The sequence below is a fragment of the Notolepis coatsorum genome (assembly GCF_963971535.1).
Source record: "Notolepis coatsorum genome assembly, chromosome: 18".
NCBI lineage: Eukaryota > Metazoa > Chordata > Actinopteri > Aulopiformes > Paralepididae > Notolepis > Notolepis coatsorum.
Genome location: NC_140182.1, coordinates 92,089,911 through 92,115,798, shown reverse-complemented (window position 1 = coordinate 92,115,798; position 25,888 = coordinate 92,089,911). Strand labels below are relative to the sequence as shown.

The 25,888-nt window shown below is 42.6% G+C and overlaps 2 protein-coding genes across 2 annotated transcripts in view; both read right to left on the bottom strand.

The window, feature by feature from the left end:
- cnot4a (CCR4-NOT transcription complex, subunit 4a) overlaps window positions 1-7,237 on the bottom strand; it is a 41,300-nt gene extending 34,063 nt beyond the window's left edge. The window contains exons 1-10 of the mRNA XM_084335602.1: window positions 7,024-7,237; window positions 5,758-5,932; window positions 3,970-4,167; window positions 2,353-2,439; window positions 2,099-2,200; window positions 1,690-1,815; window positions 1,070-1,194; window positions 768-977; window positions 599-656; window positions 89-344 (exon numbers count right to left, since the gene is read on the bottom strand). Of these exons, the coding sequence (XP_084191728.1) occupies window positions 89-344; window positions 599-656; window positions 768-977; window positions 1,070-1,194; window positions 1,690-1,815; window positions 2,099-2,200; window positions 2,353-2,439; window positions 3,970-4,167; window positions 5,758-5,931 (1,336 nt within the window). The 5' untranslated portion in view covers window position 5,932; window positions 7,024-7,237. The remainder of the gene's footprint in view (window positions 1-88; window positions 345-598; window positions 657-767; window positions 978-1,069; window positions 1,195-1,689; window positions 1,816-2,098; window positions 2,201-2,352; window positions 2,440-3,969; window positions 4,168-5,757; window positions 5,933-7,023) is intronic.
- Window positions 7,238-8,290: 1,053 nt separating this feature from the next.
- The window catches only part of LOC311245441 (uncharacterized protein), a gene marked incomplete at both ends in the record, with an annotated part of 64,800 nt that continues 47,202 nt past the window's right edge, over window positions 8,291-25,888 (bottom strand). The window contains 16 exons of the mRNA XM_084335283.1: window positions 8,291-8,486; window positions 8,995-9,077; window positions 12,420-12,586; window positions 13,258-13,395; window positions 13,485-13,599; window positions 13,735-13,863; window positions 14,793-14,887; window positions 15,009-15,072; window positions 15,171-15,230; window positions 15,350-15,486; window positions 15,677-15,762; window positions 16,514-16,634; window positions 18,034-18,160; window positions 18,375-18,481; window positions 19,140-19,251; window positions 23,576-23,750. Coding sequence (XP_084191409.1) covers window positions 8,291-8,486; window positions 8,995-9,077; window positions 12,420-12,586; window positions 13,258-13,395; window positions 13,485-13,599; window positions 13,735-13,863; window positions 14,793-14,887; window positions 15,009-15,072; window positions 15,171-15,230; window positions 15,350-15,486; window positions 15,677-15,762; window positions 16,514-16,634; window positions 18,034-18,160; window positions 18,375-18,481; window positions 19,140-19,251; window positions 23,576-23,750 — 1,912 coding nt within the window. The remainder of the gene's footprint in view (window positions 8,487-8,994; window positions 9,078-12,419; window positions 12,587-13,257; window positions 13,396-13,484; window positions 13,600-13,734; window positions 13,864-14,792; window positions 14,888-15,008; window positions 15,073-15,170; window positions 15,231-15,349; window positions 15,487-15,676; window positions 15,763-16,513; window positions 16,635-18,033; window positions 18,161-18,374; window positions 18,482-19,139; window positions 19,252-23,575; window positions 23,751-25,888) is intronic.

Here is a 25,888-nt window from a genome sequence, read left to right as displayed (position 1 = left end):
AATGCTTCGTTATGGTTTGCACAAAACAACCGGGACATTTTCAGCTACGTGGGTTAACAAAACAAAAACAGATCCAGCGTGGACCCACCTGACGTGAAGAGGCTCTGTGGTTCGGGGGTCATGGGCCAGTCGGAGGCACCGCGGGGGGAGCTGGGGAAGGGGGTCAGGCCGCTGGGGAGAGGGTTGGGGTGTCTGAAGTTACTGTTGTCCGAGAAGAGCGACTGGGACTCGGCCGCCGCGCCCTCGAAGGGCGAGCGGGCAATGAGGTCCGCCACGCTGATGGGCACCAGCAGGCTGGGCTTGGTTAGGCCCGGGGGAGGAGAGGGGGAGTCACTACTGGGCATCTGGATGGAGAAAGAGAGAGGAGAGGGGGAGTCACTACTGGGCATCTGGATGGAGAAAGAGAGAGGAGAGGGGGAGTCACTACTGGGCATCTGGATGGAGAAAGAGAGAGGAAAGGGGGAGTCACTACTGGGCATCTGGACAGAGAGAAAGAGATTAAATAAACATTGTGAGAATGTCCGACTGAAGACCCGATTCAAGCCTTTGTTTACATTCACATTAACGAGTTAGTGAAGGTCTTTTCATCTTTATTTACCTGTTGTAAAGTCTCTCCGTTCGCTATACCAATTGATTCTGGAGGTTTGTCACTGGGACTAGAAGGAGACAAAGACAGACAAGCATCAAACCATGTCGATACGATGACCTCCCCTTCAGGAAGGCAAACAACTGAGCGGCTAATGTTGACCTAGACATGTCAACGTTACCTGTTACTGTCACAGTTGGAGGAGAAAGGCGACAGGGCGGCACCCTGACCAGGCCCCTGGTCTGCATCCAGCCCGTCTGAAGTAAGAACATCTTGGTCTAGATAGCAGTCTAGCAGCGGTGGGGATTTGCGGTCCTCTGAAAGCCCATTGGTCAGTTTGCCATGTCCGGACAGTGTCGGCCAACCGTCTTTACCATTACCGTTGTTGGTTCTGTACCGCAACAGACACCAAGCATCATCTGATTACACTGAACACAAGTTAGCGTTTTGAGGTAGTGAGCAGAAACGTATGAAAAAGCCTACCTCTGTGTAGAGCTGGATTTACTCTTTGACTTCTCTGTTCCACATGTTGGGGGTTGTAGAAAGCTCGGGTTCATTTTATAGAGGTCTTGGAGAAGTTTCTGCTCATACTCTTGGTGTTTCCCCGCCTAAATAAAAATGGAATAACATAATTTGTCATTTTGAATAGTGATTAATAATGCAACACATGTACAGCTCTGACCGTGCACCATTTTCACTTTAGAATAGAATATTTCTATTTATCAAGCACATTTTTACATATACCCAGAATTCGTCATCTGAATTTAACCATCCCAACTAGTTAGGAGCAGTGGGCCACAGTCCAGCGCCAAGGAACCAACTCCAGCAATGCATGTACCAGGAATGCATGTCCCCACTATTTACGTTGTGGGAAACACAGAACATGCAAACTCCACACAGAAAGGCCTTTCCAGGGGTTCGACCCTCCAGGACCTCCTTGCTGCGGGGCAACGGTGCCACCTCGCCGCCGTGCATAAGGGCAACTCCAGGAGCTATTTAAATTGTAATTGTCTAGATGTTTTGAGGTAGATTAAGGTTTCTGAAGTCAAGACATAACTAGCCAATGGGTCTTCAGATTTCAAGAAAAGAGCCAAATACATTACCTGCATCTCCTCCTTAGTAAAGCTAGCTGCCTCATCGCCCAACTCATGTAGATACATACAGTCTGGTTTTGGACACTGCATACTTTTGAGGAAGTAACTGCAGTATTTTGTTGTGCCTAAAGAAGCCTGTAATCAAAAATAAAGGATAGATGTCAAGTAGAAAAAGGTTCCATTAATGTTCTAAGTTGACGCCTACTTTCTTCCAGAGCAGTTTGTTCAAGATAAGGTTTTACTTTTGATAGTGTTTCTATTACAAACAAAACAGAACATGAAAGGGAATTGAATAAAGACAAGCTCCCCCCATAGGCTGGTATACAGATTACAAAGACGCCCATAGCAACAACCAAAATGGGTGCTAATGATAAAACAAATGAAAAACACAGGTCTATTATTACAAGTTAATGCTCACCTTGAGTGTTCTACCGTCAACAACCACATTGTTAACACACTGTATTGCTCTCAGGGCATCCTCGGAGCGTATGTAAGTGACATAAGCACTGGCACTAGGCCCCTATTGAATCAGAGATGGAAAATTAACAAGCAAGTCATGTGGAAGTCAAGATAATTGTTTATTAGAGGTCATGCGACCTCTAGCCCTTGCCACCGCATTTTCACATATACTTGAGGAGGGAGCCCAATAGCCGATTTGACACAACTTCTTACCTGTGAACCTGCATATGATGTGCTGTTGTTGATGACCACTTTATGGATTTTCCCAAACTTGCCAAAGTATTCTGGCCTTTTTAGGACCTGTGAGGACGGTGCAGGAAAGTAAACCAGGGCGAGATCTCGACAGTTATTTACACAGTTTGGATGTACTTTGCGCCCATTCATAAAAATAAAAAAAACACTCAACACCAGCTTTATATTTCAAGCTGAAAAAAAGTGCATCAGCAATACATTTTTTAACATGCATTAAAATAATTCCCCATCAAAGTGCTAAATGGTTTTGATCTTCACTGCATCTATAAAAGTAAATCAAGTCCATTGAAAGTAGGGATGCACTGATATGAAAATTTGCCACCGATACCGATTGTTCAACTAACACAATCGGCCGATACCGATATTTGTGACAACAATTTTCTTTTTATATTTTTTAAATATTTTATTTTTGTAATATTTTTTTTTGTAATATTTTTTTTATGAAACTACTGTATATTTCTGTTACAAATTGTGCTCACCGATATGAACATAGGCCTCTTTACTTACTTAAAAAAAGGAAACATCAAGAAATAGCACTATCTCTCTCCCAGTATGTTCTGCAGGGCTGCAGCTAGATACTATTAGATACTATTGTCTCAACCAATGAAATTTTGATTGACAGTCGATTCTGCCAATTACGTCACACACCGCTTGTACCCGCCTCTGCTGTTACCACCAATCTGCAAGCGCGTATAATTTTTTTACTTCGGCTTTTGTCCGCCATTGATTTTGACGAGAGCTTTTCTACAACAACAACAATGGCGGCGCGGCTGACGTTTAGCTTTTAGCTCCGCAGGATGACTTAAATGAGTCATAATAATTTTACTGCAACTAATGTTATAATAAAACAAAGCCTTTCTATACATGTGTCTGATTGAAAACGTTATTAACAGATTGCAGAATGGGTCAAACTCAGGGCTCTGTGAGCAACGGAAGGAACTGAGCTAGTATGAACGCTTGCTACGTTCGGGTAAATAATATGCTGATGTTATTTAACGTGTAACACTAACTATATAACGTTAATGCCACAAAACGAATGCCTTGTTAATCATAAGTAGTAACTTTGTGTGTGTGTGGGGGGGGGACTGGGGACGGCGTTGTGCAGGTCGCCTTTTTTTTGTCTTGACGCTACACAAATTGATGGATATTTATCGGCTACTGCCATCGGCACATTCGAGCTTATCGGCCGATTGCAGTCAACAAGGAACTTATCGGCCGATACCGATACCCGACCGATACATCGGCGCACCCCTAATTGAAAGCGATTTATTTCGCCTCAATGCAACATTTTCCACTTGGTTTGATTATCCAGTGTCATCCAAATTAGAATTAAATAATCCCAAACGCTGAGCTGTGAGAGGAATGTTGACAGTAAAAAGATGGGCAACTTCAACACCATCCATCCGTGTTAAAATTGGCGGATGAGAAAAGCCAAGTCACCCCACACAGGCTGCAAAAGCTACTGCACCCATACATTCATAAAACAACCAAATGACAGTGACAATAACTCTCCAAGTTCAAAACTAAATAACAACCGACCGTCACACTTTCGTGCGGGATGGTTTATGGACTATTCACCTCTGGGTCTGCGAGCCGTTGCGACAGCCCCACCACAAACACCAGGTTTCTCTGCACCACCCGGACACTGGCCAGATGCTTGCGGTTCTCCGTCACCTTCTGCTTCTTCTCGTTCTGCTTCTGCTTCTTCTCGTTCTTTATCCTCTGGATCTCCTCCTGTGACAATGGCTTGTACACAGCGGGGTCCTCCGGGTACGGCTACGCGGCACACAGAACAAAAACACGCTCATAGTCATCACCTTCCGCTTCCTCACCGTGAACCCCCCCCCCCCCCCCCCCCCCTTCTGCTGTCATGACAGCCCCACCCTCCCCCCAAAGCATCTTTGGTGAAATGCATGCTTTGCAGTGTTTTCCCTGCCATTGTAAGACTCAAGCACAACCGTCTAAGAGTTTTTGTGCATTGTCCAAGCCGATTTGGGAAATATGGGTGGTGGTGGTGATGGGGGGGGGGGGGTAATATGCAGCCGCTCAAGCTAAAAGATCTACCTAATAAAAACGTGTTGCCTGTCAGTCTGTGGATGCACAGCCTCCTAGGCAGTAGATAGCTGGCGACAGTGTATTTGTTTCGTTACCAGGCAGGCGTCACTCCTAATAACGTTATGTGTAAATAATCTTTTGTGTCTTTTGACACATCTGCGTTTGGAGAGTTTTGACTACTGGGAACCATAAACAAGGTTAGATCGAATTAATCTGTTTATAGAACCAATTGACTCATATTAATTGACCTCATAAACCCCTCAGCCATTCGTAAGTCACCTAATAAGTCCCCTCTCTCATACATCCATTGCAACAGTTTGACATTCTCCATTTTGGTTTGATTATCCAGTGTCATCCAGATTAAAGTGACATAATCCCAAATACTGAGCTGTGACAAGAGGAATGTTGACAGTAAAAAGATGGGCTGTGATCAACTTCAACATCAGCCACCTCTGTTAAATTTGGCTGAATGCTGCCATCTACTGGACTAAGCAAGGGATGCCATTAATGGACCCCAGCCTGACACTTTAGTTTATAAAAACCAGGTTAGATTTAGAGCCGGAACAGGAAGGTAAAATGATCCAAAGAAGGCAGTGACATCTGCTGTTCATATTATACATTGATAATTAATTTAAATAAATCATAGTGTTAACCAAAGTTTGATGGTCTGCCTTTCTTCTGTCACCATGTTTTCAAACCTTAAAAATGTGCCAAAACCAAAGTCAATATGTTTTGTGAAAATCCCTGACATGGTTGGCTTTCCATCTGGCTATCCAATCACATGGCACGACAATATTTAACAATGTATGCTTAAGACTTATAAGTCCTCGATGCGAGCCACCATTTTTTATGTCATAAACGTGTAATTTATGTTGAGCTGTGGTTGTCGAAAGTTTCGGGCAACCAGGTATCTGTAGGGCTGTATAATCAGTCCAACACCAGGCTAAAATAGGGCATCTGTATTGGATAATTCTCTCAATACTAACATCTGATACGCAGAACCATGCAACGTGTCAGAAACCACATGATTTTCTTTTGCATCGTTGACAAACAGAAAGGGGTCCGATCTCTTTAATGGTGAAATGGTCCTGCAGCGTGGCTACATGGAGAAGGATCCGGGCTCATGATGGACAGAAAGTTAAGGGTTTGAGCAACAACAAGACCGTTGTGTGGCGTCGTCCATTAGGGAGCACTCTGTCCTTCGGACCCGGCAGTAACAATTCCTGTAACAGTGGCAGGGACGCCGTACAGCTGTGAGAAAATGGCATCTGTGCATCCCTAATTCTCTGGTATAATGATCAACCTCCTTACCTTTCTGCAGGCAGGGCAGAGGCCGTTCTCGTCTGTGCGGATGCGGTGCCAGCAGAAGCGGCAGATTTGGTAGCCACAGGTGCAGGGGAAGAAGTTGACATCATCAATCTCCAGTGGCTCCATGCACAGGGGGCACTCCATGGGGTCGTCCTTGATCTCAGGGCTGTGGGACATCCTATGGCACGGCAAGAGTAGGCGTTGAAGCTGGTCACAGAGCACAGGGCTGAGAACACACACACACACACAACACTGGCCCGGAATGTGAAAGCTCCAGTGCAAAGATCTTGAGTGCATGAACGGTCACACATCGACTCAACTTGTGTAATTAAAGCTATTGAAGAGATGGAGGATGTAAACTTACACCAGACATTATGAGTGACGACTAATAGTGACACATTAACAATAAAAAGAGGAAATGGCATCCTTGAGGTTACACGAGGATAAGCAGTCTCATACAACAACAAGGCCAACTGTATTGATTCACACAAGAAGACATAACATAATGGCTAGTTAAGTGGCAGATACCTGCCAAACGACAGGCGGGTTTCTTTATGACATCTCTGTCACTGCATGACAGTTGCAACAGCCCAACATAATTAGCTAGTTGAAAAATATAAATAAACAAGTAGAACCTTCCAATATCCGAAACAGCTGTCGGCATCAAAACGAACACAGACAAGAAAGGAGAGCTTCGCGCCTCCGCCGGTGTCTTGGTGGTGTTTGCTGCCAGATGTCAGCTGACTGGTAAAGTCGTGTATATAGAGTCCAAATAGCTGGTTGTAGCCCGGCGGCTAACGTTAGCTGCTGTGTTGGATCGCACATCATTCATGACAGATGTTACAGCTAGCTTTGGGTGGTAGATAGCCGGCCTAGCAGCACCCAAAACAAACTACCATCCAACACACACAAAAACAGATAATAATGTGTAATTGGTACGTTACGATGTGACAGCTAGCTTTAGCAGATAACTGGGACCGCTGCTATCATCAATGTATTCGCTGTTTGGCCGCGGCCTACACAACACAAGCTAACGCTATAGCCCAGTATGTTGTTAGCTAGCATGCTAGCTGGTTGAGTTTACAGTCAAGCAGTGACATTCCGCTCACTACATCACACTAACTGGGCAGCGACACACAATGGTCGATACTACAATGGTGTTAATTTATACAGCGTTTGTACTGCCGTAGTCCATTCTTATTTGTCCATTAACGTTACATCCTAAAAGCTCTCTAGTAGCCAGCTAGCAAACAGACTAACGTTACTTACCCTGTCCGTATTTAGCTAGCGTTAAGGATTCCACTCCAAGAGTCACACAGCAAATTGGGCGGGGACTGCTAGCCAATGTATCTAAAAATGTCAACAATTCTATAAATAGACACTTAAGATAATCTTAGGTTTATTATTTCTCTATAATTAAAATGGCTACAGTGATGTTTTGCCCCTTTCTTGTCTTGGTATTGTGGAGACAGTTTACGCTCAAACCACCATCTTAGCTAGCATTAAAATAGGGAGGAGGGAATGGGTCAAGTATTTAATACACAACTGAGGCTGCGCATAATGTGTTGGTGGTTTATGGGAGTTGTCGTTTTTCCTCAATGTTCCAAGAAAGAAAGGAAGAGCAGAAAAAGAGGGTAGTCATTTTTCTATCTGGAAAATGTCCCATAATAAGTAACAACAATCACTATGAATGGAAAATGGGGGACCCTGATGTAAACAAGACAAACGTTTTTCTCTGGTCTGCATCCCCTTAACAATTGTGTGTATTGTACCTATTCTGCAATCTGTTAAATAAAGTTTTCATTCATTCATTCATTCATTCATTCATTCATTCATTCATTCATTCATTCATTCATTCATTCATTCATTCATTCATTCATTCATTCATTCAACATAAACAGATGCCTTTCCTAGGCCTACCACAAAACACACAGTAAGACTTTACTATGTTATTTTAGGTATTTATTAAATTGTTTATCTTCATACAGTTGCAATCACAGTTAATACTTCGAAACAGGTGTAACATACTTTGATGGTGATTACTTTAGTTTATAATGGCTTTAGGTGGCATGATACCTCCAGTCCACAATCTAACAAATTAATTCATTTCATATTGGAAATAAGGGCAACACTAATTTTCTGTTATTACCACACCTTGAAAAATTGCCTTGTTTGTCACAAGAGGACAATTATTTATTAAAAACCCACATTTTTAAACATTTAAAACAACCTTTTAAAACAAACTTCTTAGTCCAGACCAGACCCTCTGAGGGCCAGTGAGCTTGGGGCACTGGGTAGTCAGTTCCATCAAGAAAAGAGGGCAGGGTTTTAGATCAGGTCAATTCCCCCAGTCTATGCCCCTGAGGCCAAGTCATTAATTCCCTCAGTTGCTCACACATACTAATTTCACTAACAACCAATTGCAAACTTGGAAGCTCATATTCAGGCCATTTAGAATATATATATTATATTAAAAAAAATGCCATGGTTTTAAGAAGCTAATTCTGATATATTTCTTCAAGAAATATAGCTATCATCAATCCATCCACATGAAACCAGGCTCAGACCAGGACTGATTCTGGACCTTGTCGGGGTCCACAGAATCCATGGTAAGGATGGGGGCAATGGGGTGCGGCGAAGCCAAGGAAAGCCGTGCAGCCAGGAGCCCCATCCGAACACAGCTGGTAGTATCACGACACTGGAGGATCCCAGCCATCATTCCACCTGCGAGACTGAGGGCAGAGGAAGGATGAGTCCCTCATGTTTGAACGTGTGTGAGATGATGAGATGGATGTAGTCCAGGGTGTACAGTCTAAATAAAAGGCAGTAGATGTGTGGTTAAATGGTTAACTCTGACATACTATACTGTGGTGTCCATAAAAGAGCATGTGGTGTCCATGGAAGATAATGTGTTCCTTCTGTGACTTTTTTACTACCATTAATAATGTATACACTGTGTATTGTACTTGTGCTGTACAATGACAATGACATTTAATCTAATCTAATTCTGTGTGTGTGTGTGTGTGTGTGTGTGTGTGTGTGTGTGTGTGTGTGTGTGTGTGTGTGTGTGTGTGTGTGTGTGTGTGTGTGTGTGTGTGTGTGTGTGTGTGTGTGTGTGTGTGTGTGTGTGTGCGTGCGTGCGTGTGTGTGTGTGTGTGTGTGAAGCACAGGTAAAGTAGGAAAGGAAGTTGTAAACAATAGAAAAAGGGAGTTAACAGCAGGGCAGAGGAATGTTAGCACCTGTCTCCAGCTCCTGACACGTTCACCGTTTCCTCCATGGTCACAGGCAGAGCTGAGTAATGGACGGCACACAGCCGTTCCTTCTGCAAATACAGGCACCCCTCTAGTCAGTACGTATCATCATCATCGTTAGAAGCAACATGTTGTAATCCGCCATGGTTCTTATTCTAATTCCTTCAAGACACTTTCTGGAACTCCTATAATACAGCTTTAAAACTGCTTGGACATATTTGTAGATCAAAACATCCAGCTTTTCATGGTTCATATGCTTGTATCTTTCTAAGGGACAGAATGTATGCAACTTTTTATGTGAACCCCCCCCCCCATAGAAATGAATGGAGGAATGTTAAAATCCTAGAGTTTAGAGGATATTTTGGTAACTTTATCTATAACTCCACCACCACCACACCATTAGTATTACTACTACTGCTACTGCTACTACTACTACTACTACTACTACTACTACTACTACTACTACTACTACTACTACTACTACTACTACTACTACTACTACTACTACTACTACTACTACTATACTACTACTACTACTACTACTACTACTACTACTACTAGTAGTAGTAGTAGTAGTAGTAGTAGTAGTAGTAGTAGTAGTAGTAGTAGTAGTAGTAGCAGTAGCAGTAGTAGTAGTAGTAGTAGTAGTCTACTACTACTACTACTACTACTACTACTACTACTACTGCTACTGCTGCTACTACTACTACTACTACTACTACTACTACTACTACTACTACTACTACTACTACTACTACTACTACTACTACTACTACTACTACTACTACTACTACTACTACTACTACTACTACCACTACTACTACTACTACTACTACTACTACTACTACTACTACTTACTACTACTACTACTACTACTACTACTACTACTACTACTACTACTACTACTACTACTACTACTACTACTACTACTACTACTACTACTACTACTACTACTACTACTACTACTACACTGCTATTACTAAACCTTTCTAGTGGATATCAAACAGGGCCTGAGAGAGGATTGCCCTGAGAGGGAGGTTTGAATAGTCAAATTGGGTATCAGACAGGGAAGACTGTCAGTTTTTAAACTGTGGATACTATACTGGTATACTGGACTTTAAACAGTAATCCAGAACTATTTTATTGCACTGCACTGTTGCATCATTTTACTTATTTTACTCTTTTTATTATTGTCTATTTTTAAAACTGCAATAGAATCAAACCATAAACAAGGTGGCTTATTGGGATGTTAGATATTAATGTGACAAACTGTAATTTTATGTCTGCACTTTATGTGCTCATTTTATAAAAGAAATTCTGTTGTGAAGCACTTTGAGCTGCAATTCTTGTATGAAAGGTGCTATACAAATAAAGTGTATTATTACTACTACTACTACTACTACTACTACTACTACTACTACTACTACTACTACTACTACTACTACTACTACTACTACTACTACTACTACTACTACTACTACTACAACAATAACTACTACTACTACTACTACTACTACTACTACTACTACTACTACTACTACTACTACTACTACTACTACTACTACTACTACTACTACTACTACTACTGCTGCTGCTAATATTACTCCTACCACTACTACTACTACTACTACTACTACTACTACTACTACTACTACTACTACTACCACTACTACTGTTAGTACTACTCCTCACCTTCCCACTACTATAAATACAACCACTTGTACTAATACTGACACCACAACTTCTACTTTGTAGTACTAGACTACTTTACTTTTGATACAACTAATACCAGTGGAGCAGGCATTACTACTATTACTGCTGCTGATATTTTCTTTTAGCTTTTAAAGAAAAATGTCTTTAGAAAATGTAATCTTTCCTAGTTATCATCATTACCACCACCACCACCAGCAGAAACACCATCATCATCCTCAATCCAATCCAATCCAATCCACTTTATTTATATAGCACATTTAAAACAACAAAGTTGACCAAAGTGCTGTACAAGTCCACAAACATAGGATAAAACATAAAACATAAAAATGTAATAAAAACACATAATAAAACAGTACAATGTGTCACATAAAAAGGCCAATCTCTCAAAAAACGGTTTAAAAAACAAAAGCCAGAGCAAATAAGTGTGTTTTTAGGCGTGATTTAAACACCTGCAGAGTGGGGGCCTGCCTAACATGCAGTGGCAGCTCATTCCAGAGCTTTGGGGCTGCCACTGCAAAAGCACGGTCCCCCCTAAGCTTCAGCCTGGAGTTTGGAACGGCCAAGAGGAGCTGGTCAGAGGACCTGAGGGACCTTAGAGGAACATAGGGTTCCAGCAGGTCTGAGAGGTAACCCGATGCCAAGCCGTTCAAACATTTAAAAACAAACAGTAAAACCTTAAAATCAATCCTAAAACGCACAGGAAGCCAGTGGAGGGCAGCCAGCACAGGGGAAATGTGCTCCCTCTTTCGCGTTCCCGTCAGCAGACGGGCAGCGGCGTTTTGCACCAACTGCAAACGAGAGAGGGAGGCCTGACTGACGCCCACGTACAGGGCATTACAATAATCAAGGCGAGAGGTCATAAAAGCATGGATAACCGTTTCAAAAACGGAACGGGATAAAAAAGGTTTGACCTTGGACAGCCTCCTAAGCTGGAAAAAGCTCCTTCCCACCACAGTATTGATCTGCTTGTCCAGCTTTAGGTCACAATCGAATTTCACCCCTAGGTTGGTGACTGTTGGCTTCACAAAAAGCCCAAGAGGGCCCAAATCACCAGGAGGAGGCACATGACCATTGCTGGGACCAAACACCATGACCTCTGTTTTACTGTCATTGAGACAAAGACAGTTTGATGCCAGCCATGCCTTAACATCATCAAGGCATGCTAATAGTGGTTTTACCGGGTTGATAGTGTTTCTTTTTAATGGCATGTAAATCTGGCTGTCATCTGCGTAGCAGTGAAAGGAGATGCCATGCTTTCGGAGTATAGGCCCTAAGGGGAGCAGGTACAACACAAATAAAATTGGCCCGAGAATTGAGCCTTGGGGAACCCCGCAGGGGAGAGGTGCTGTGGAGGATACAGCGTCGCCCAGGCTAACACAAAAACTTCTCTCAGACAAATATGATCTAAAAAACTCCAGGGCTTGGCCTTTAATGCCAACCCAGTGCTCCAAACGGGAGAGCAGAATATTGTGATCCACTGTGTCGAAGGCAGCAGTGAGATCTAAAAGTACGAGAATAAGGGAGTCACCAGAGTCAGTGGCGAGAAGGATATCATTAAAAACTCTTAAAAGTGCAGTCTCTGTACTGTGCAGTGCTCTAAAACCAGATTGGAAGACCTCCAGAATGCCATCCTCATCAATATCACCATCATCCTCATCTTCATCATCATCATCATCATCATCATCTGAAGTAATCCTTACCCTCTTGTGTTTCCTTGGCTGCAGGTTGACTGAACCAGCATCATGCTCTCCACACACCAACACTCCCATGGCCCCCAGGGTCACCACCACACAGTGCAGATGCTCCAGCAGGGGGCGTGAGAGAGCCAGAGCACAGCTCAGTGCATCCTCAAGAGAGCTTGGCAGCACTGTCGCACCGAAAAACAAGACCACATCCGCATCAACACACACAAAACTAATGTATTGCTCAGGAATATTATGTGCATCTGCCTCGGAGGAGGTGAATGTAACAAATAATACAAGGTTGTGTGTATTATCTCTATTAGAAAACTCAACCATTATATCTCTGGTGATGGTGATGGAGGACTAATTTTCTATATCCAGGTGTCATTATATCTCAGTCTGGTGATGGAGGACTAATGTCGTGGAAAATATCATCATGTCATTATAGATCTGTGTTGAAATATCATACATATTCGACTGTTCCTTTAAGGACTCCGGGCTCCAGAGAGAGGATGACTTTTGACCTAATCTTTTAAGGTTGTTTAACATTCCAGTTAGGAACATAGTGAACATCACCGCCTAGCCAAGGTTGATTCCCCTAACTGGGCCATTTGTTACTTTCAGTCATATCTGTTCTAATGTTACGTATATTTCTACGGTCTGACCAGACCTCTGGGTAATTTTATGGTCAGACGCTTGTGTGTGAACATTGTTGTCTCTGATTGTAAACGGATCTTTCATTTGTGGCCACAGATGAAATAAACGTTGTTTTCTATTTTTAATAACGACTCAGAATTATTTTAACGAGCGGCTCATATTTTGTCCTTTAACCTTTACCATAACACTAATTGTCTACCTTCAGGTGTTGGCAGACCCAGGGTCCTGTTCATGGTGCATAGCTCTGCCAGGTTAGGGGACGTGTAAGAGAGAGACTTCCAGGCGTCGGACAGGAAAGGCTTGCAGGCCTTGTCAGAATCAGTCGGCTCGTACCAAACTGCGACACAAATTAAATACGTCAATTAAAATAATCAGTTGAAACGACTTCTCGTGATCATTCATAAGCCAACTCTCTGTGCTGCTTACCATGCATTGCATGCTCTTTGACCATGGAGCAAACATAGTCAATAGTGGAGACAGGGATGTTGCCATCGAGACACACAAGAGAGGCGGATGACAGCTGCTCCTTAAACTGGGACACCTGTAGAAATAAATAAAAAGATATAGGGTACAAATAAAATAACAAAACAGGCATACAGTCCTGAGATAGGAGCTTATAAGAACTAGTGAAACATAATGTAATAAACTGGGCGCCTTTGTCAGTAATACTACTTACATATTGCTCTGTGATTTGCTGATGAATGTCCATGTCACCCAATCCCAGGCTCAGCTCTCCACTCTCAGTGATGACAGCACAATAGGTTGCAGTACTTTGCTCCTGAAGCCTGGCCACTGCAGTTGTGTTCTAACAGAAAAAAAGAATAGCCAACAATTTAATGTAAAAACGATTTTAATTTAGTAAAATAACACCCAGCTCATTGTCCTGTAATATCCCTGGTTCAAAATAATCAATTCATGATTTTAGTACTGTACTACCAAATCTTCCTGGACCTTTACTTTACTCTTAAAGGAAAACTCCAACATTTTGGGAAATTAGCTTATTTGCCATCTATCCTGGAGTTAGACAAGAAGATACATACCTTTTCTTCTCTGTGCATGCAGTAGGAGTAGGAAGACGTTGGGAACTAGGCTAATGGAGGAACCTACTTCCAGTGACTGACGCTAAGCTAGGCTAATGGTGCACGTCTTCCTACTCCTACTGCATGCACAAAGAAAAAAAAAGTATGTATCTTCTTGTCTAACTCCAGGGTAGATGGCAAATAAGCTCATTTCCCAAAATGTTGGAGTTTTCCTTTAAATCACCACTGTACAATTCCACACTTTTTTTCTGTACACTTACTGTATATTTCTGTATATTTTGACTGTATATTTTATATTAGTCTTATTTTTATTCTTATTTGTGACTTTGTTTTGACTACCTAAATGTTTACTGTTTACTGTGAGCGATCTGTTGTGTCAAATTTCCCTCGGGATGAATAAAGTATTTCTATTATATTCTATTCTATTTTGGTCTAAAAGTAGGTGAAAGGAAGTTTCTTTAAATACCTTGCAATTCGATATGAAATACTGTGCAATTTAAAATCATCATTGTCATCGCTCTGAGCAGTCTGGGTTTGGCTGGTTTGATAGGGGATATTATATAGGGAGGAACATAAAATAGTGATGTCTGTTCTTAGTGTGGTGTAATGCTCTGTGATGGTCTGAACTCCCCACACCGTGGAGGCCTATCTAATTATACTTAATGATGGCAAGCATCTGGTTCTACTCGCATACCATGTGCTTACAGTAGCTCAACACAGCTTCACTGTGAGTGTCGGTCCCAACGGCAGAGATGAACAGGGGTCCGTGGCCCAATCGACTCAGGGAGTCTTGAAAAAGAAAAGAAAAAAAAGAAACATTGCCACGGGAACACAGGGCACAGGGCATTCTGTTTTGGATCACTGATTGGAAACTTTCCTTAAAATGTAATCAGATCTAACCAGAACTAACCAGCAATGTTCCGTCCTACACCACCAAATGATTGACAGACACTTCCTGGGTTGGTCTGTCCAAACTGTAAAAGAAAAAAGATGACATGGGTTCTCAGAACCCAGGATATACAGTATGGCCTAAAATAGTGTAGGTGAGTCCAGTTCATAGAGGCAAACTTACCACAAGCTTCTCTGTTTTTCCTTTAGCAATGAAGTCCACGTTCACTCCACCTATGACAATCTGAAACAAGGGGACAATGGAGGTACTGTGGGCTACTATGTTGTGTCATAATGTCAATGTGTCACACACTATCCGGGCAAAGAAATAGAGAAATATCCTTGACTATCATCTATACTCACAACACTTGACTGTGAGTTGGAAGGGTGCTTTTCATTGGACTGGATGGTGTGTCTCAACCTTTTCTCATCCGTCCGTTTAGACAGTGCACAGGCTATCTGACTGCCCACCCTGGCATTGTTGTGAATGAGAGCTATATCTTTGAACATGAAAGGTTAAGGTGAATTCATTCAATTGTAAGACGGGTCAAAGCGAGGTCATCAACCGGTTATGATATTGATAGCCATAAATCATACAGTATATAATGTGCGCGATTCCTCTGTTGGTTCTCTGATCCTGATAGATTCACATGTACTGACATGTCACTAAGTCGCATTTCAGAAGGATACTAGCTTGAAGGGACTTTCCTTGTGTGAGCTCGTTGACCTTTTGAAGGATGAAAGGCGTCACGTCTCTTCCTCTGATACCTTGAGCACTGGAGGATCAGCAAAATCAGATAAAAAGAGAATGTGACCGAAGACTGTCACTTTCATCACGTGTGTGACCACTCAAAGTTTCCTCTCTGCTGTTGTTTGAGCAATTAGATGAAAGTCCAGGAAGTGACATTGATGTTGATGAAAAACATGAATTCATTCATTAATTCAATTTTTATTATTAAAAAAAGAAGAAGAAAAAAAAAACAGCACATAATAAATGCGAAAAACTGTAAAAACAGAAAGTCAATCAATTAAACATTTAAAATAAAAAGCAACTGCAGACTGTGGTGCAATTATTGGCTATTAATAAAGATTTAAACTGACTAATGAATTGAGATTTAAAGTCCATTGCAAAACGTTCCATGTGTCTGGGGCACAGAAGCTATAAAAGCAGATTTTCCTAATTCAGAGCAAACTCTAGAGACCTTAAGTGTAAGCCAATCACCAATAATCGCTTTATACAGAAACAGATGCCAGTGCGAGTCACGTCTCTCTGCCAGAGAGGACCACCCAACATTATCATATAGGATACAATGATGGGCACCATAACTGTCACCGGTGATAAATCTAAGGGCAGAATGATATACAGAGTCCGGCTTTAGAGTGGAAGCAGCAGCATGACCCTCCTAAACATAAGAAAACTGGTTTTGTTTCTGTACAACTGACATGACAGCAGATATGAGAGTAGACTGTGGGGCCCCACTGAGACCGACGCCAAATATTGAAATGTTGGAAAAAAACGTTCCTTACCTGGCCTCCTCCACAGCCACCTGGATGGCCTCCTCTATCTGCTGGCCTGCTGCTGCATGCTCCTCTGGAATGGGAACAGCTAGCAGGAGGCCGCTCTGGAGACCCAGGCTCAGAGTCCCTGCTTAAAAATAAAACAGAGACTAGGAGTCACTTTATTATAGACTAGAGGGTATAAGAGACATGCTAGAGTCACTTCATTATAGTGATAAGAGACATGCTAGAGTCACTTCATTATAGAGGGTATAAGAGACATGCTAGAGTCACTTCATTATAGAGGGTATAAGAGACATGCTAGAGTCACTTCATTATAGAGGGTATAAGAGACATGTTTGAGTCACTTCATTATAGAGGGTATAAGAGACATGATAGAGTCACTTCATTATAGAGGGTATAAGAGACATGCTAGAGTCACTTCATTATAGAGGGTATAAGAGACATGTTTGAGTCACTTCATTATAGAGGGTATAAGAGACATGTTTGAGTCACTTCATTATAGAGGGTATAAGAGACATGATAGAGTCACTTCATTATAGAGGGTATAATAGACATGTTAGAGTCACTTCATTATAGTGATAAGAAACATGTTAGAGTCACTTCATTATAGAGGGTATAAGAGACATGTTAGAGTCACTTCATTATAGAGGAGATAAGAGACATGCTAGAGTCACTTCATTATAGAGGGTATAAGAGACATGCTAGAGTCACTTCATTATAGACTAGAGGGTATAAGAGACATGCTAGAGTCACTTCATTATAGAGGGTATAAGAGACATGATAGAGTCACTTCATTATAGAGGGTATAAGAGACATGATAGAGTCACTTCATTATAGAGGCTATAAGAGACATGTTAGAGTCACTTCATTATAGAGGGTATAAGAGACATGCTAGAGTCACTTCATTATAGAGGGTATAAGAGACATGATAGAGTCACTTCATTATAGAGGGTATAAGAGACATGATAGAGTCACTTCATTATAGAGGGTATAAGAGACATGCTAGAGTCACTTCATTATAGAGAGATAAGAGACATGCTAGAGTCACTTCATTATAGAGGGTATAAGAGACATGATAGAGTCACTTCATTATAGAGGGTATAAGAGACATGTTAGAGTCACTTCATTATAGAGAGATAAGAGACATGCTAGAGTCACTTCATTATAGAGGGTATAAGAGACATGTTAGAGTCACTTCATTATAGAGGGTATAAGAGACATGCTAGAGTCACTTCATTATAGAGAGATAAGAGACATGCTAGGGAGTCACTTCATTATAGAGGGTATACGGAATTAAAGGGCAATGAGAGAGGCCTAACACCGCCGTTTAAACCACCGCTGTCACAGACAACAATAACAACGCTGGCAATCTCAACCATGAAACAGAAAATGAGAGGGAAAATGAGAGGTTCAAAATAGCTCAACCTTCCCTTTTAATTATCATATTCTGTACAGACTGAACCGGCTTCTGTCATTTATAAAGATTTGAGTGGCTGTATGAAATGGATGGTGACGTCTGGATGTACCGATGAGTTCTGCCGCCTCCTCAGGGTTACAGACATGGTACGGGGAGGTGAAGCCGCTTTGTGGAGAAAAGAATGCAGGGAAATTGTTGGACCGTCCATATGTGGCTACGCACACACCCTGGGTCTCCTGAGGAGGGATACAAGACAGAAAAGGTACTGGTGGAATCATTTATATATATATATATATATAATTTTTATTTTAGTGTCTGTTTATAGAATTCTAATGAAAACACAATAACATACATTGGTGCACTCAACATGCACACACTCAACACAAGTAAATAAGAACGATGTATAGTGACTATATATGACTATTCTCATAACAACCTCACAATTATTACCAAAAATTCCAGGGTTCGGCCAACATCCAGAATGGACTTGACGCCAGCGGAGACCACGGCAATGGGAGTCCGGCCCAGCTCTGTCAGGTCGGCACTGACATCCAGACCTATAGAGCAGGGGTTCCCAAACTTTTCAGGCCAGGGCCCAGAAAATAAGGCGTCAGAGAGCCGCGGCCCAATGCACATCGTCAGGCTTTTTTTTTTTTTTTTTTGCCAGGCGACCAATTTTTTATGCCAAATATCACTTCAATCCTATTAAGTTAGTTCAAGTTAGTTATTCATTTATATGTGCTATTTATGAGAGGGCTAACTTGTTGCAAAATAATAATGATAATAATAATAGCCTCATTAAAATACTATTGTTGCTTCGGTTGTTTTTAGCGTTTTATGTGCATAATCTGTTATTTAGTTTGAAATGTTCGTTGAAATAAGTAGATTTTTAGTTTTTGTTTATTTATTTAAGTTAATATAAAACCATATAGAATACAATAGAATAGAATTTTAGAATACAACTATAAACACTGTCCTGGCCTGCTTCTAAGTTCAGTGGCCTGACAAAAAAAATTAAAAAAAAAAAAAAAAAAAAAAAAAAACATTTTTTTTTTTTTTAATCATCTCGCGGCCCACCCGTGGCTGCTCGCGGCCCACCTTTGGGTCGCGACCCCGACTTTGGGAACCACTGCGAATGATCCTTTTACTTGACGATATGGGACTTCAAATGATGAATAACCAAAGTGTGTGCAGATGACAGACCGGTGAACGTACTGTTCTCCCCATCCCTGTGCACTCCTCCGATGCCGCCGGTGACGAAGACGGCGATGCCGGCTCTGTGTGCCGCTATCATGGTGCCCGACACGGTGGTGCCCCCAGAGAGACCCTGAGAAGACAACACAGGATGCTGCAGGTTGGACGAGATCCTTGTATCTCCAGGAAGCCAACTTTTATCACATTTACAAATAAGCATTATTTCATATTGACTACAGTGCATTTGTGAGAAAATATAACATGGGGTTTGAAAGGATTTCTTTTTTCAGTCCATGAAAATTACTAACCTCATGATAGGAGGATCATGTAACGGTACAATTAATATATAAAAACTAGAAGAATGCACTCAGTAGAGTTCAGACCTCTTCTTTTTTTTGACCAAATCTTTTTATTTTCATATTTTCAAACAAGAAACAACACAGCACAATAATGACAATATTACATAACAGACATCCAAGAACACAAACTAACACAACAATGACTAGACAATAAATTAGACCTATTATATATCGGATACACAACCAGTCAATACAAGTTGTCACAAAGAAAAAGGATAAAGGCCCCAATTTGCCATTACATTCACCCTCAACATTCTACTGAGTAACCATGTTTATTGGATCTGGGGGTCATACAGTTTGGCTCATCAACTCTCTAAATAATACCTAGTGATGCTATCAGTAGGATACCACAAAGGGCAACACATTTCAAACGTCATCATGATCGAACAAGCTGTTGAGTTGATGGTTTTAGTTTTGTGAGAATAGTGCCACCATGAGGCCAAATAACTCAAACCTTCACAGGGCTCCTCCCTATGGTAAGACTGACATATCCAGTGGTGCAGTCGTAATATGGGAACTGGTAACACGCCACGCCATGTGCACGCGCGCGCGCGGGTACGTGCATGCGCACAGAACTGATTTATACACATGCACGCACACACACACGCACACACACACACACACAAGCGCATATACGCAAGTGCAATCTTTCTATCATACAAGCTCTTCTTGCTCTCTATTTGTGTGAATGTGCGCGTGGAAAGCTGGCGCGCAGCACAGACGCTTGATTCAATATCATAAGCAGGCAGACCCCCATCACGAATTCCGAGCCACATTAGTATTCACCTCCACTGCCTGTGTCACACAGAATGAAGGGGGAGATGCATTCAGATAGCCAACACCCAGACACTTAGTCTACCTGCGCTTTTTGTTATGTAAAACGGTGGCCGGGTACTTAGTCACAACGAATGGATACAGCGCATTTTTGTGTGCGCGTACACGCGAGTACACATCCGTGCGCGATCGCGCGTACTTCTGCCTCAGTGATCTGGTAACACGGCGTGTAACCGCGTGTGACCACGACTGCACCACTGGACATATCTATAAAGTTTGGTGCAAATCAGGCAAAGCGTTCACTTCCTGTTTACTATGCCTTTTCCCGGAATTCCAATGGATCTGGATCTGGTAGTCAGATGGCTTGGTCTATATACTTTGTAAATAATACATTTAAACATGTTCCTAGATGCTACACAACAAGTTTTGTGAGAACAACCCAGGAGGAGTAGGGAAAACGGGATTTGCAAAACATTTGCAGTAATGTGTAGCAGCAACAGTGTGCAGCAGTAATGTGTAGCAGCAACAGTGTGCAGCAGTAATGTGTAGCAGCAGTGTGCAGCAGTAATGTGTAGCAGCAGTGTGCAGCAGTAATGTGCAGCAGCAGTGTGCAGCAACAGTGTGCAGCAGTAATAATAATAAATAATAATAATAGCTTCATTTTATATAGCGCCTTTCAAAAGACCCAAGGCCGCTTTACATAGGGGGGGAAATAACAAAAGTAACAAACATAGTGGACAGACACAACATAAATAAACATAATGTGTAGCAGCAGTGTGCAGCAGTAATGTGTAGCAGCAGTGTGCAGCAGTAATGTGTAGCAGTGTGCAGCAGTAATGTGTAGCAGCAGTGTGCAGCAGTAATGTGTAGCAACAGTGTGCAGCAGTAATGTGTAGCAGCAGTGTGCAGCAGTAATGTGTAGCAACAGTGTGTAGCAGTAATGTGTAGCAGCAGCAGTGTGTAGCAGTAATGTGTAGCAGCAGCAGTGTGTAGCAGTAATGTGTAGCAGCAGTGTGTAGCAGTAATGTGTAGCAGCAGTGTGTAGCAGTAATGTGTAGCAACAGTGTAGCAGTAATGTGTAGCAGTGTGCAGCAGTAATGTGTAGCAGCAGTGTGTAGCAGCAGTGTGTAGCAGTAATGTGTAGCAGCAATGTGTAGCAGCAGTGTGTAGCAGTAATGTGTAGCAGCAATGTGTAGCAGCAGTGTGTAGCAGCAATGTGTAGCAGCAGTGTGTAGCAGCAGTGTGCAGCAGTAATGTGTAGCAGCAGTGTGTAGCAGCAGTGTGTAGCAGTAATGTGTAGCAGCAGTGTGCAGCAGTAATGTGCAGCAGCAGTGTGTAGCAGCAGTGTGTAGCAGTAATGTGTAGCAGCAGTGTGTAGCAGTAATGTGTAGCAGCAGTGTGCAGCAGTAATGTGTAGCAGCAGTGTGTAGCAGCAGTGTGTAGCAGTAATGTGTAGCAGCAGTGTGCAGCAGTAATGTGCAGCAACAGTGTGCAGCAGCAGTGTGTAGCAGCAGTGTGCAGCAGTAATGTTCAGCAGCAGTAATGTGTAGCAGCAGTGTGTAGCAGCAGTGTGTAGCAGTAATGTGTAGCAGCAGTGTGCAGCAGTAATGTGCAGCAACAGTGTGCAGCAGTAATGTGCAGCAACAGTGTGTAGCAGCAGTGTGTAGCAGTAATGTGCAGCAGCAGTAATGTTCAGCAGCAGTAATGTGTAGCAGCAGTGTGTAGCAGCAATGTGTAGCAGCAGTGTGTAGCAGCAGTGTGTAGCAGCAGTGTGTAGCAGTAATGTGTAGCAGCAGTGTGCAGCAGTAATGTGTAGCAGCAGTGTGTAGCAGTAATGTGTAGCAACAGTGTGCAGCAGTAATGTGTAGCAGCAGTGTGCAGCAGTAATGTGTAGCAGCAGTGTGCAGCAGTAATGTGTAGCAGCAGTGTGCAGCAGTAATGTGTAGCAACAGTGTGCAGCAGTAATGTGTAGCAACAGTGTGCAGCAGTAATGTGTAGCAGCCAGGGACGTGCACAGGACTTTAGAGGGGCAGGTGCTCAAAGGCTGAAAAGGGCACAACACTTGTGTGTCTATATTAAGCGAGCGCGCGTAAGGGCCCTTTTCGGGCGGGGGGCCCCCTTTTTATGCTTTTTGGGGGGTTTTGGTGATCAAATATTGAATATTGAACTATAATAATCAGTGCAGGAGCTCACTTATCCTTGAAAGACACTTTTATCACTGACTTAAAAGGCCCATACATCTCCATAAATGTTCAGGGGGGAGGGAATAAGTGCTTATCCTACAGACCCCAAGAAGTGCTGTATATTCTGTATTGTTTAATATAAATGCATTTTTTATTCCAATCCCGATTTGTATTTGAGATTCCCAAATCCCATCGGACTTGACTTCTTTGTGTCCCTCAGTGAGTGTAATACCAGCATTCAACAGTGGTTTCTATCATGATCATCATCACCACCCACGCTATGCATAAAATATATACAGTAGGTCCGCGGAGAGGCACGCTGAGGAGGCCGTGCAAACTGCAATGGAATATGGGGCATCTCTCTCTCTTTACCTAATATTTTTATTCTATCCTGACATTTTTCAGTTGGAAGGGCAGTCTATATGCGTAACAGTAAAAAAAAAAAAAAAAAAAAAAAAAAATTTTTCAAAAAGGGCACTTTTTTGATGAGGCTCAAAAAGGCAGGTGCTCAGGCACCCCTTGGCCTCTATGTGTGCACGTGCCTGGTAGCAGCAGTGTGCAGCAGTAATGTGTAGCAACAGTGTGCAGCAGTAATGTGTAGCAGCAGTGTGCAGCAGTAGTGTGTAGCAGCAGTAATGTGTAGCAGCAGTAATGTGTAGCAGCAGTGTGCAGCAGTAGTGTGTAGCAGCAGTAATGTGTAGCAGCAGTGTGCAGCAACAGTGTGCAGCAGCAGTGTGCAGCAGTAATGTGTAGCAGCAGTGTGTAGCAGTAATGTGTAGCAGCAGTAATGTGTAGCAGCAGTAATGTGTAGCAGCAGTGTGCAGCAACAGTGTGCAGCAGTAATGTGTAGCAGCAGTAATGTGTAGCAGCAGTGTGCAGCAACAGTGTGCAGCAGTAATGTGTAGCAGCAGTAATGTGTAGCAGCAGTAATGTGTAGCAGCAGTGTGCAGCAACAGTGTGCAGCAGTAATGTGTAGCAGCAGTGTGCAGCAACAGTGTGCAGCAGTAGCGTGTAGCAGCAGTGTGCAGCAACAGTGTGCAGCAGTAGTGCGCATCGCATGCATCAGAAGATGGCACTTAGATACCAGTACACCTGGATAACTGGCTTGAGATAATCAAAGTGGATTATGTTTTGGTTTGACCTTGCTGATGGCGTAGGGAAGGTCCCGGCGGGATACTTTCAGAGAGTTCTTGCTGCGGGCCAGGTGGTCCAGCTCCTCTGACGACAGGCCCACGTGGACCTTGCCCTGAATCAGGCCAACCGTGGCTGGAGTGGCTCCTTCAGCCCGCACTATGGCCTCCACCTCCTTAGCTGTGCTGGTTAAGATTGTGGAACGAAGGAAAAATGTCAGTTGGATGGACAGCGTGTCGCCATTCTATTATTATTATGTTCTATTCTATTATTATAATTGTTCCTGCCTGCACCTTCCCTCCCCCTCCCCCATGCTGCTGCTATGACAATTTAATTTCCACAAGGGGATTAATAAAGGAACACTTGACTTGATATCAGGCCAAGGGTAACGGCCAGTCCACACCACTAGCATGATGGTTGTTTTGCTGAACTGCAGTAGCTTGTCCACAAAGACAGCATCACTGTTTATTTTGCAGAGCACCACGTGTCTCACACTAGAAAAGAGGCTCGGCGCCAAACTCTAGGTCCACACTGCCAGCGGAACATCTGCATGTGCCATGTGTGCTGGTGCCCATGCTAACAGGTTAGAGCAGCTACTGTACACAGATCTTTTATTTTTAGAGCATTAACTCTTTGGAATAACCTGCCTCAAAACCTCTGCTGCATTTACAGTAGATTCACTTTAAAAAATTATCTTAAATTGTTTTTAACACTGTAAAGTAATTTTTTGTTTTTGTTTTACACTAATATAATTTTAGCTATCTTAATTGTTACAGTAGTTTCATTATGCATTGTGTACTGACTTTTAATAATTTTGTTTTTGCAATAATAATACTAATAATTGTTTTTGTATGTTTTTGTGTGTGTGTGGACCCCAGGAAGACTAGCTGGTTGCTATGGCACCAGCTAATGGGGATCCCTAATAAAATCAAATCAGGTTAGAGCACCCACATAGCCCATGTTAACAGGTTAGAGCACCCACATAGCCCATGTTAACAGGTCAGCGCAGCCACATAGCCCATGTTAACAGGTCAGAGCACCCACATAGGCCGCATGAGCAGTATAGTTCTGTGTGAAGGCAGCAGTGCGTAGTCCTAGAGATTTGGCGCTAGCATGATCCGCGAGGCACTCTGCAAAATAAGACTGTAAATAAACCTCTGTTGATTACGCTGTCCACTTCAATATCAATGGTGCGAGGGGTGCACTTGGGCCCAGAGGCTGTCAAGAGCTCATGATGTAGGAACACAATATTTTGCTGCTTGCTTTGCTATTGTGGGTGGGCCCTCTTCGCATTGACCGTTTCTCACAGTCTGTCAAGTAACTTAACCATTCAACTAATGGTAAATGCTATAACTATTAATAATAATAATAACTTTATTTGTATAGCACCTTTCATACAGGGGATTGCAGTTCAAAGTGCTTTACATAAGTAAGAAATAAGACCCTATCCCCCCCCCTCACAGTGAGCTGTGGTGTTCCACAAGGAAGCATACTAGGACCGCTACTGTTCCTAATTTATGCAAATGACATGTCGTCAGCTTGTGACTGCAACTTGTTCCTGTTTGCGGACGACTCAGCCCTGCTGGTCTCTGACAAGAACAAGTTACAGGTTGAAAAAACCCTCAGCTCGGAACTAGGCAGAATCTGCATATGGCTCGCTGATAACAAACTATCATTACACATGGGCAAAACAGAGTCCATTCTCTTCGGTTCAAATAACAAACTCAGCAAGACCGACGGCTTCTCAGTTACAGTGGGTGACAATATTGTCACAAGGAAAGATGAAATTACCTACCTGGGTTCCATCCTAGAGGCTAATCTCTCCTGTGACAAAATGGCATCCAATGTAATAAAAAAAGTCAACCAACGAACTCGATTCTTGTACCGGATCTCCTCTCTGGTAAACAAGAACACCCTGAAGACTCTGGCAGGAGCACTCATTCAGGGGTACTACGACTATGCTTGCACCTCATGGTACCAAAGCACCTCAAAGGCGCTAAAAACAAAATTACAAACATCTCAAAACAAACTGGTCAGACTACTGCTTGACCTTACTCCTAGAACCCACCTCACCCCTGCCCACTTTGACAACCTAGGATGGCTTAGAGTAGACGACAGAGTACAACAACTTGCAATGGGCCTGGTCTACAAGATACACTACACGACCAAGGTACCCATGTACATGTCAAAATACTTCCCAAAGGTCAGTGAATACCACGATCACAACACCAGAGGGAGCTCCACAAATCATGTTAAACCCAGATTCGGCTCAAATAAGGGACTAAACACGTTTCGCAATTATGCCACATCAATGTGGAACGCC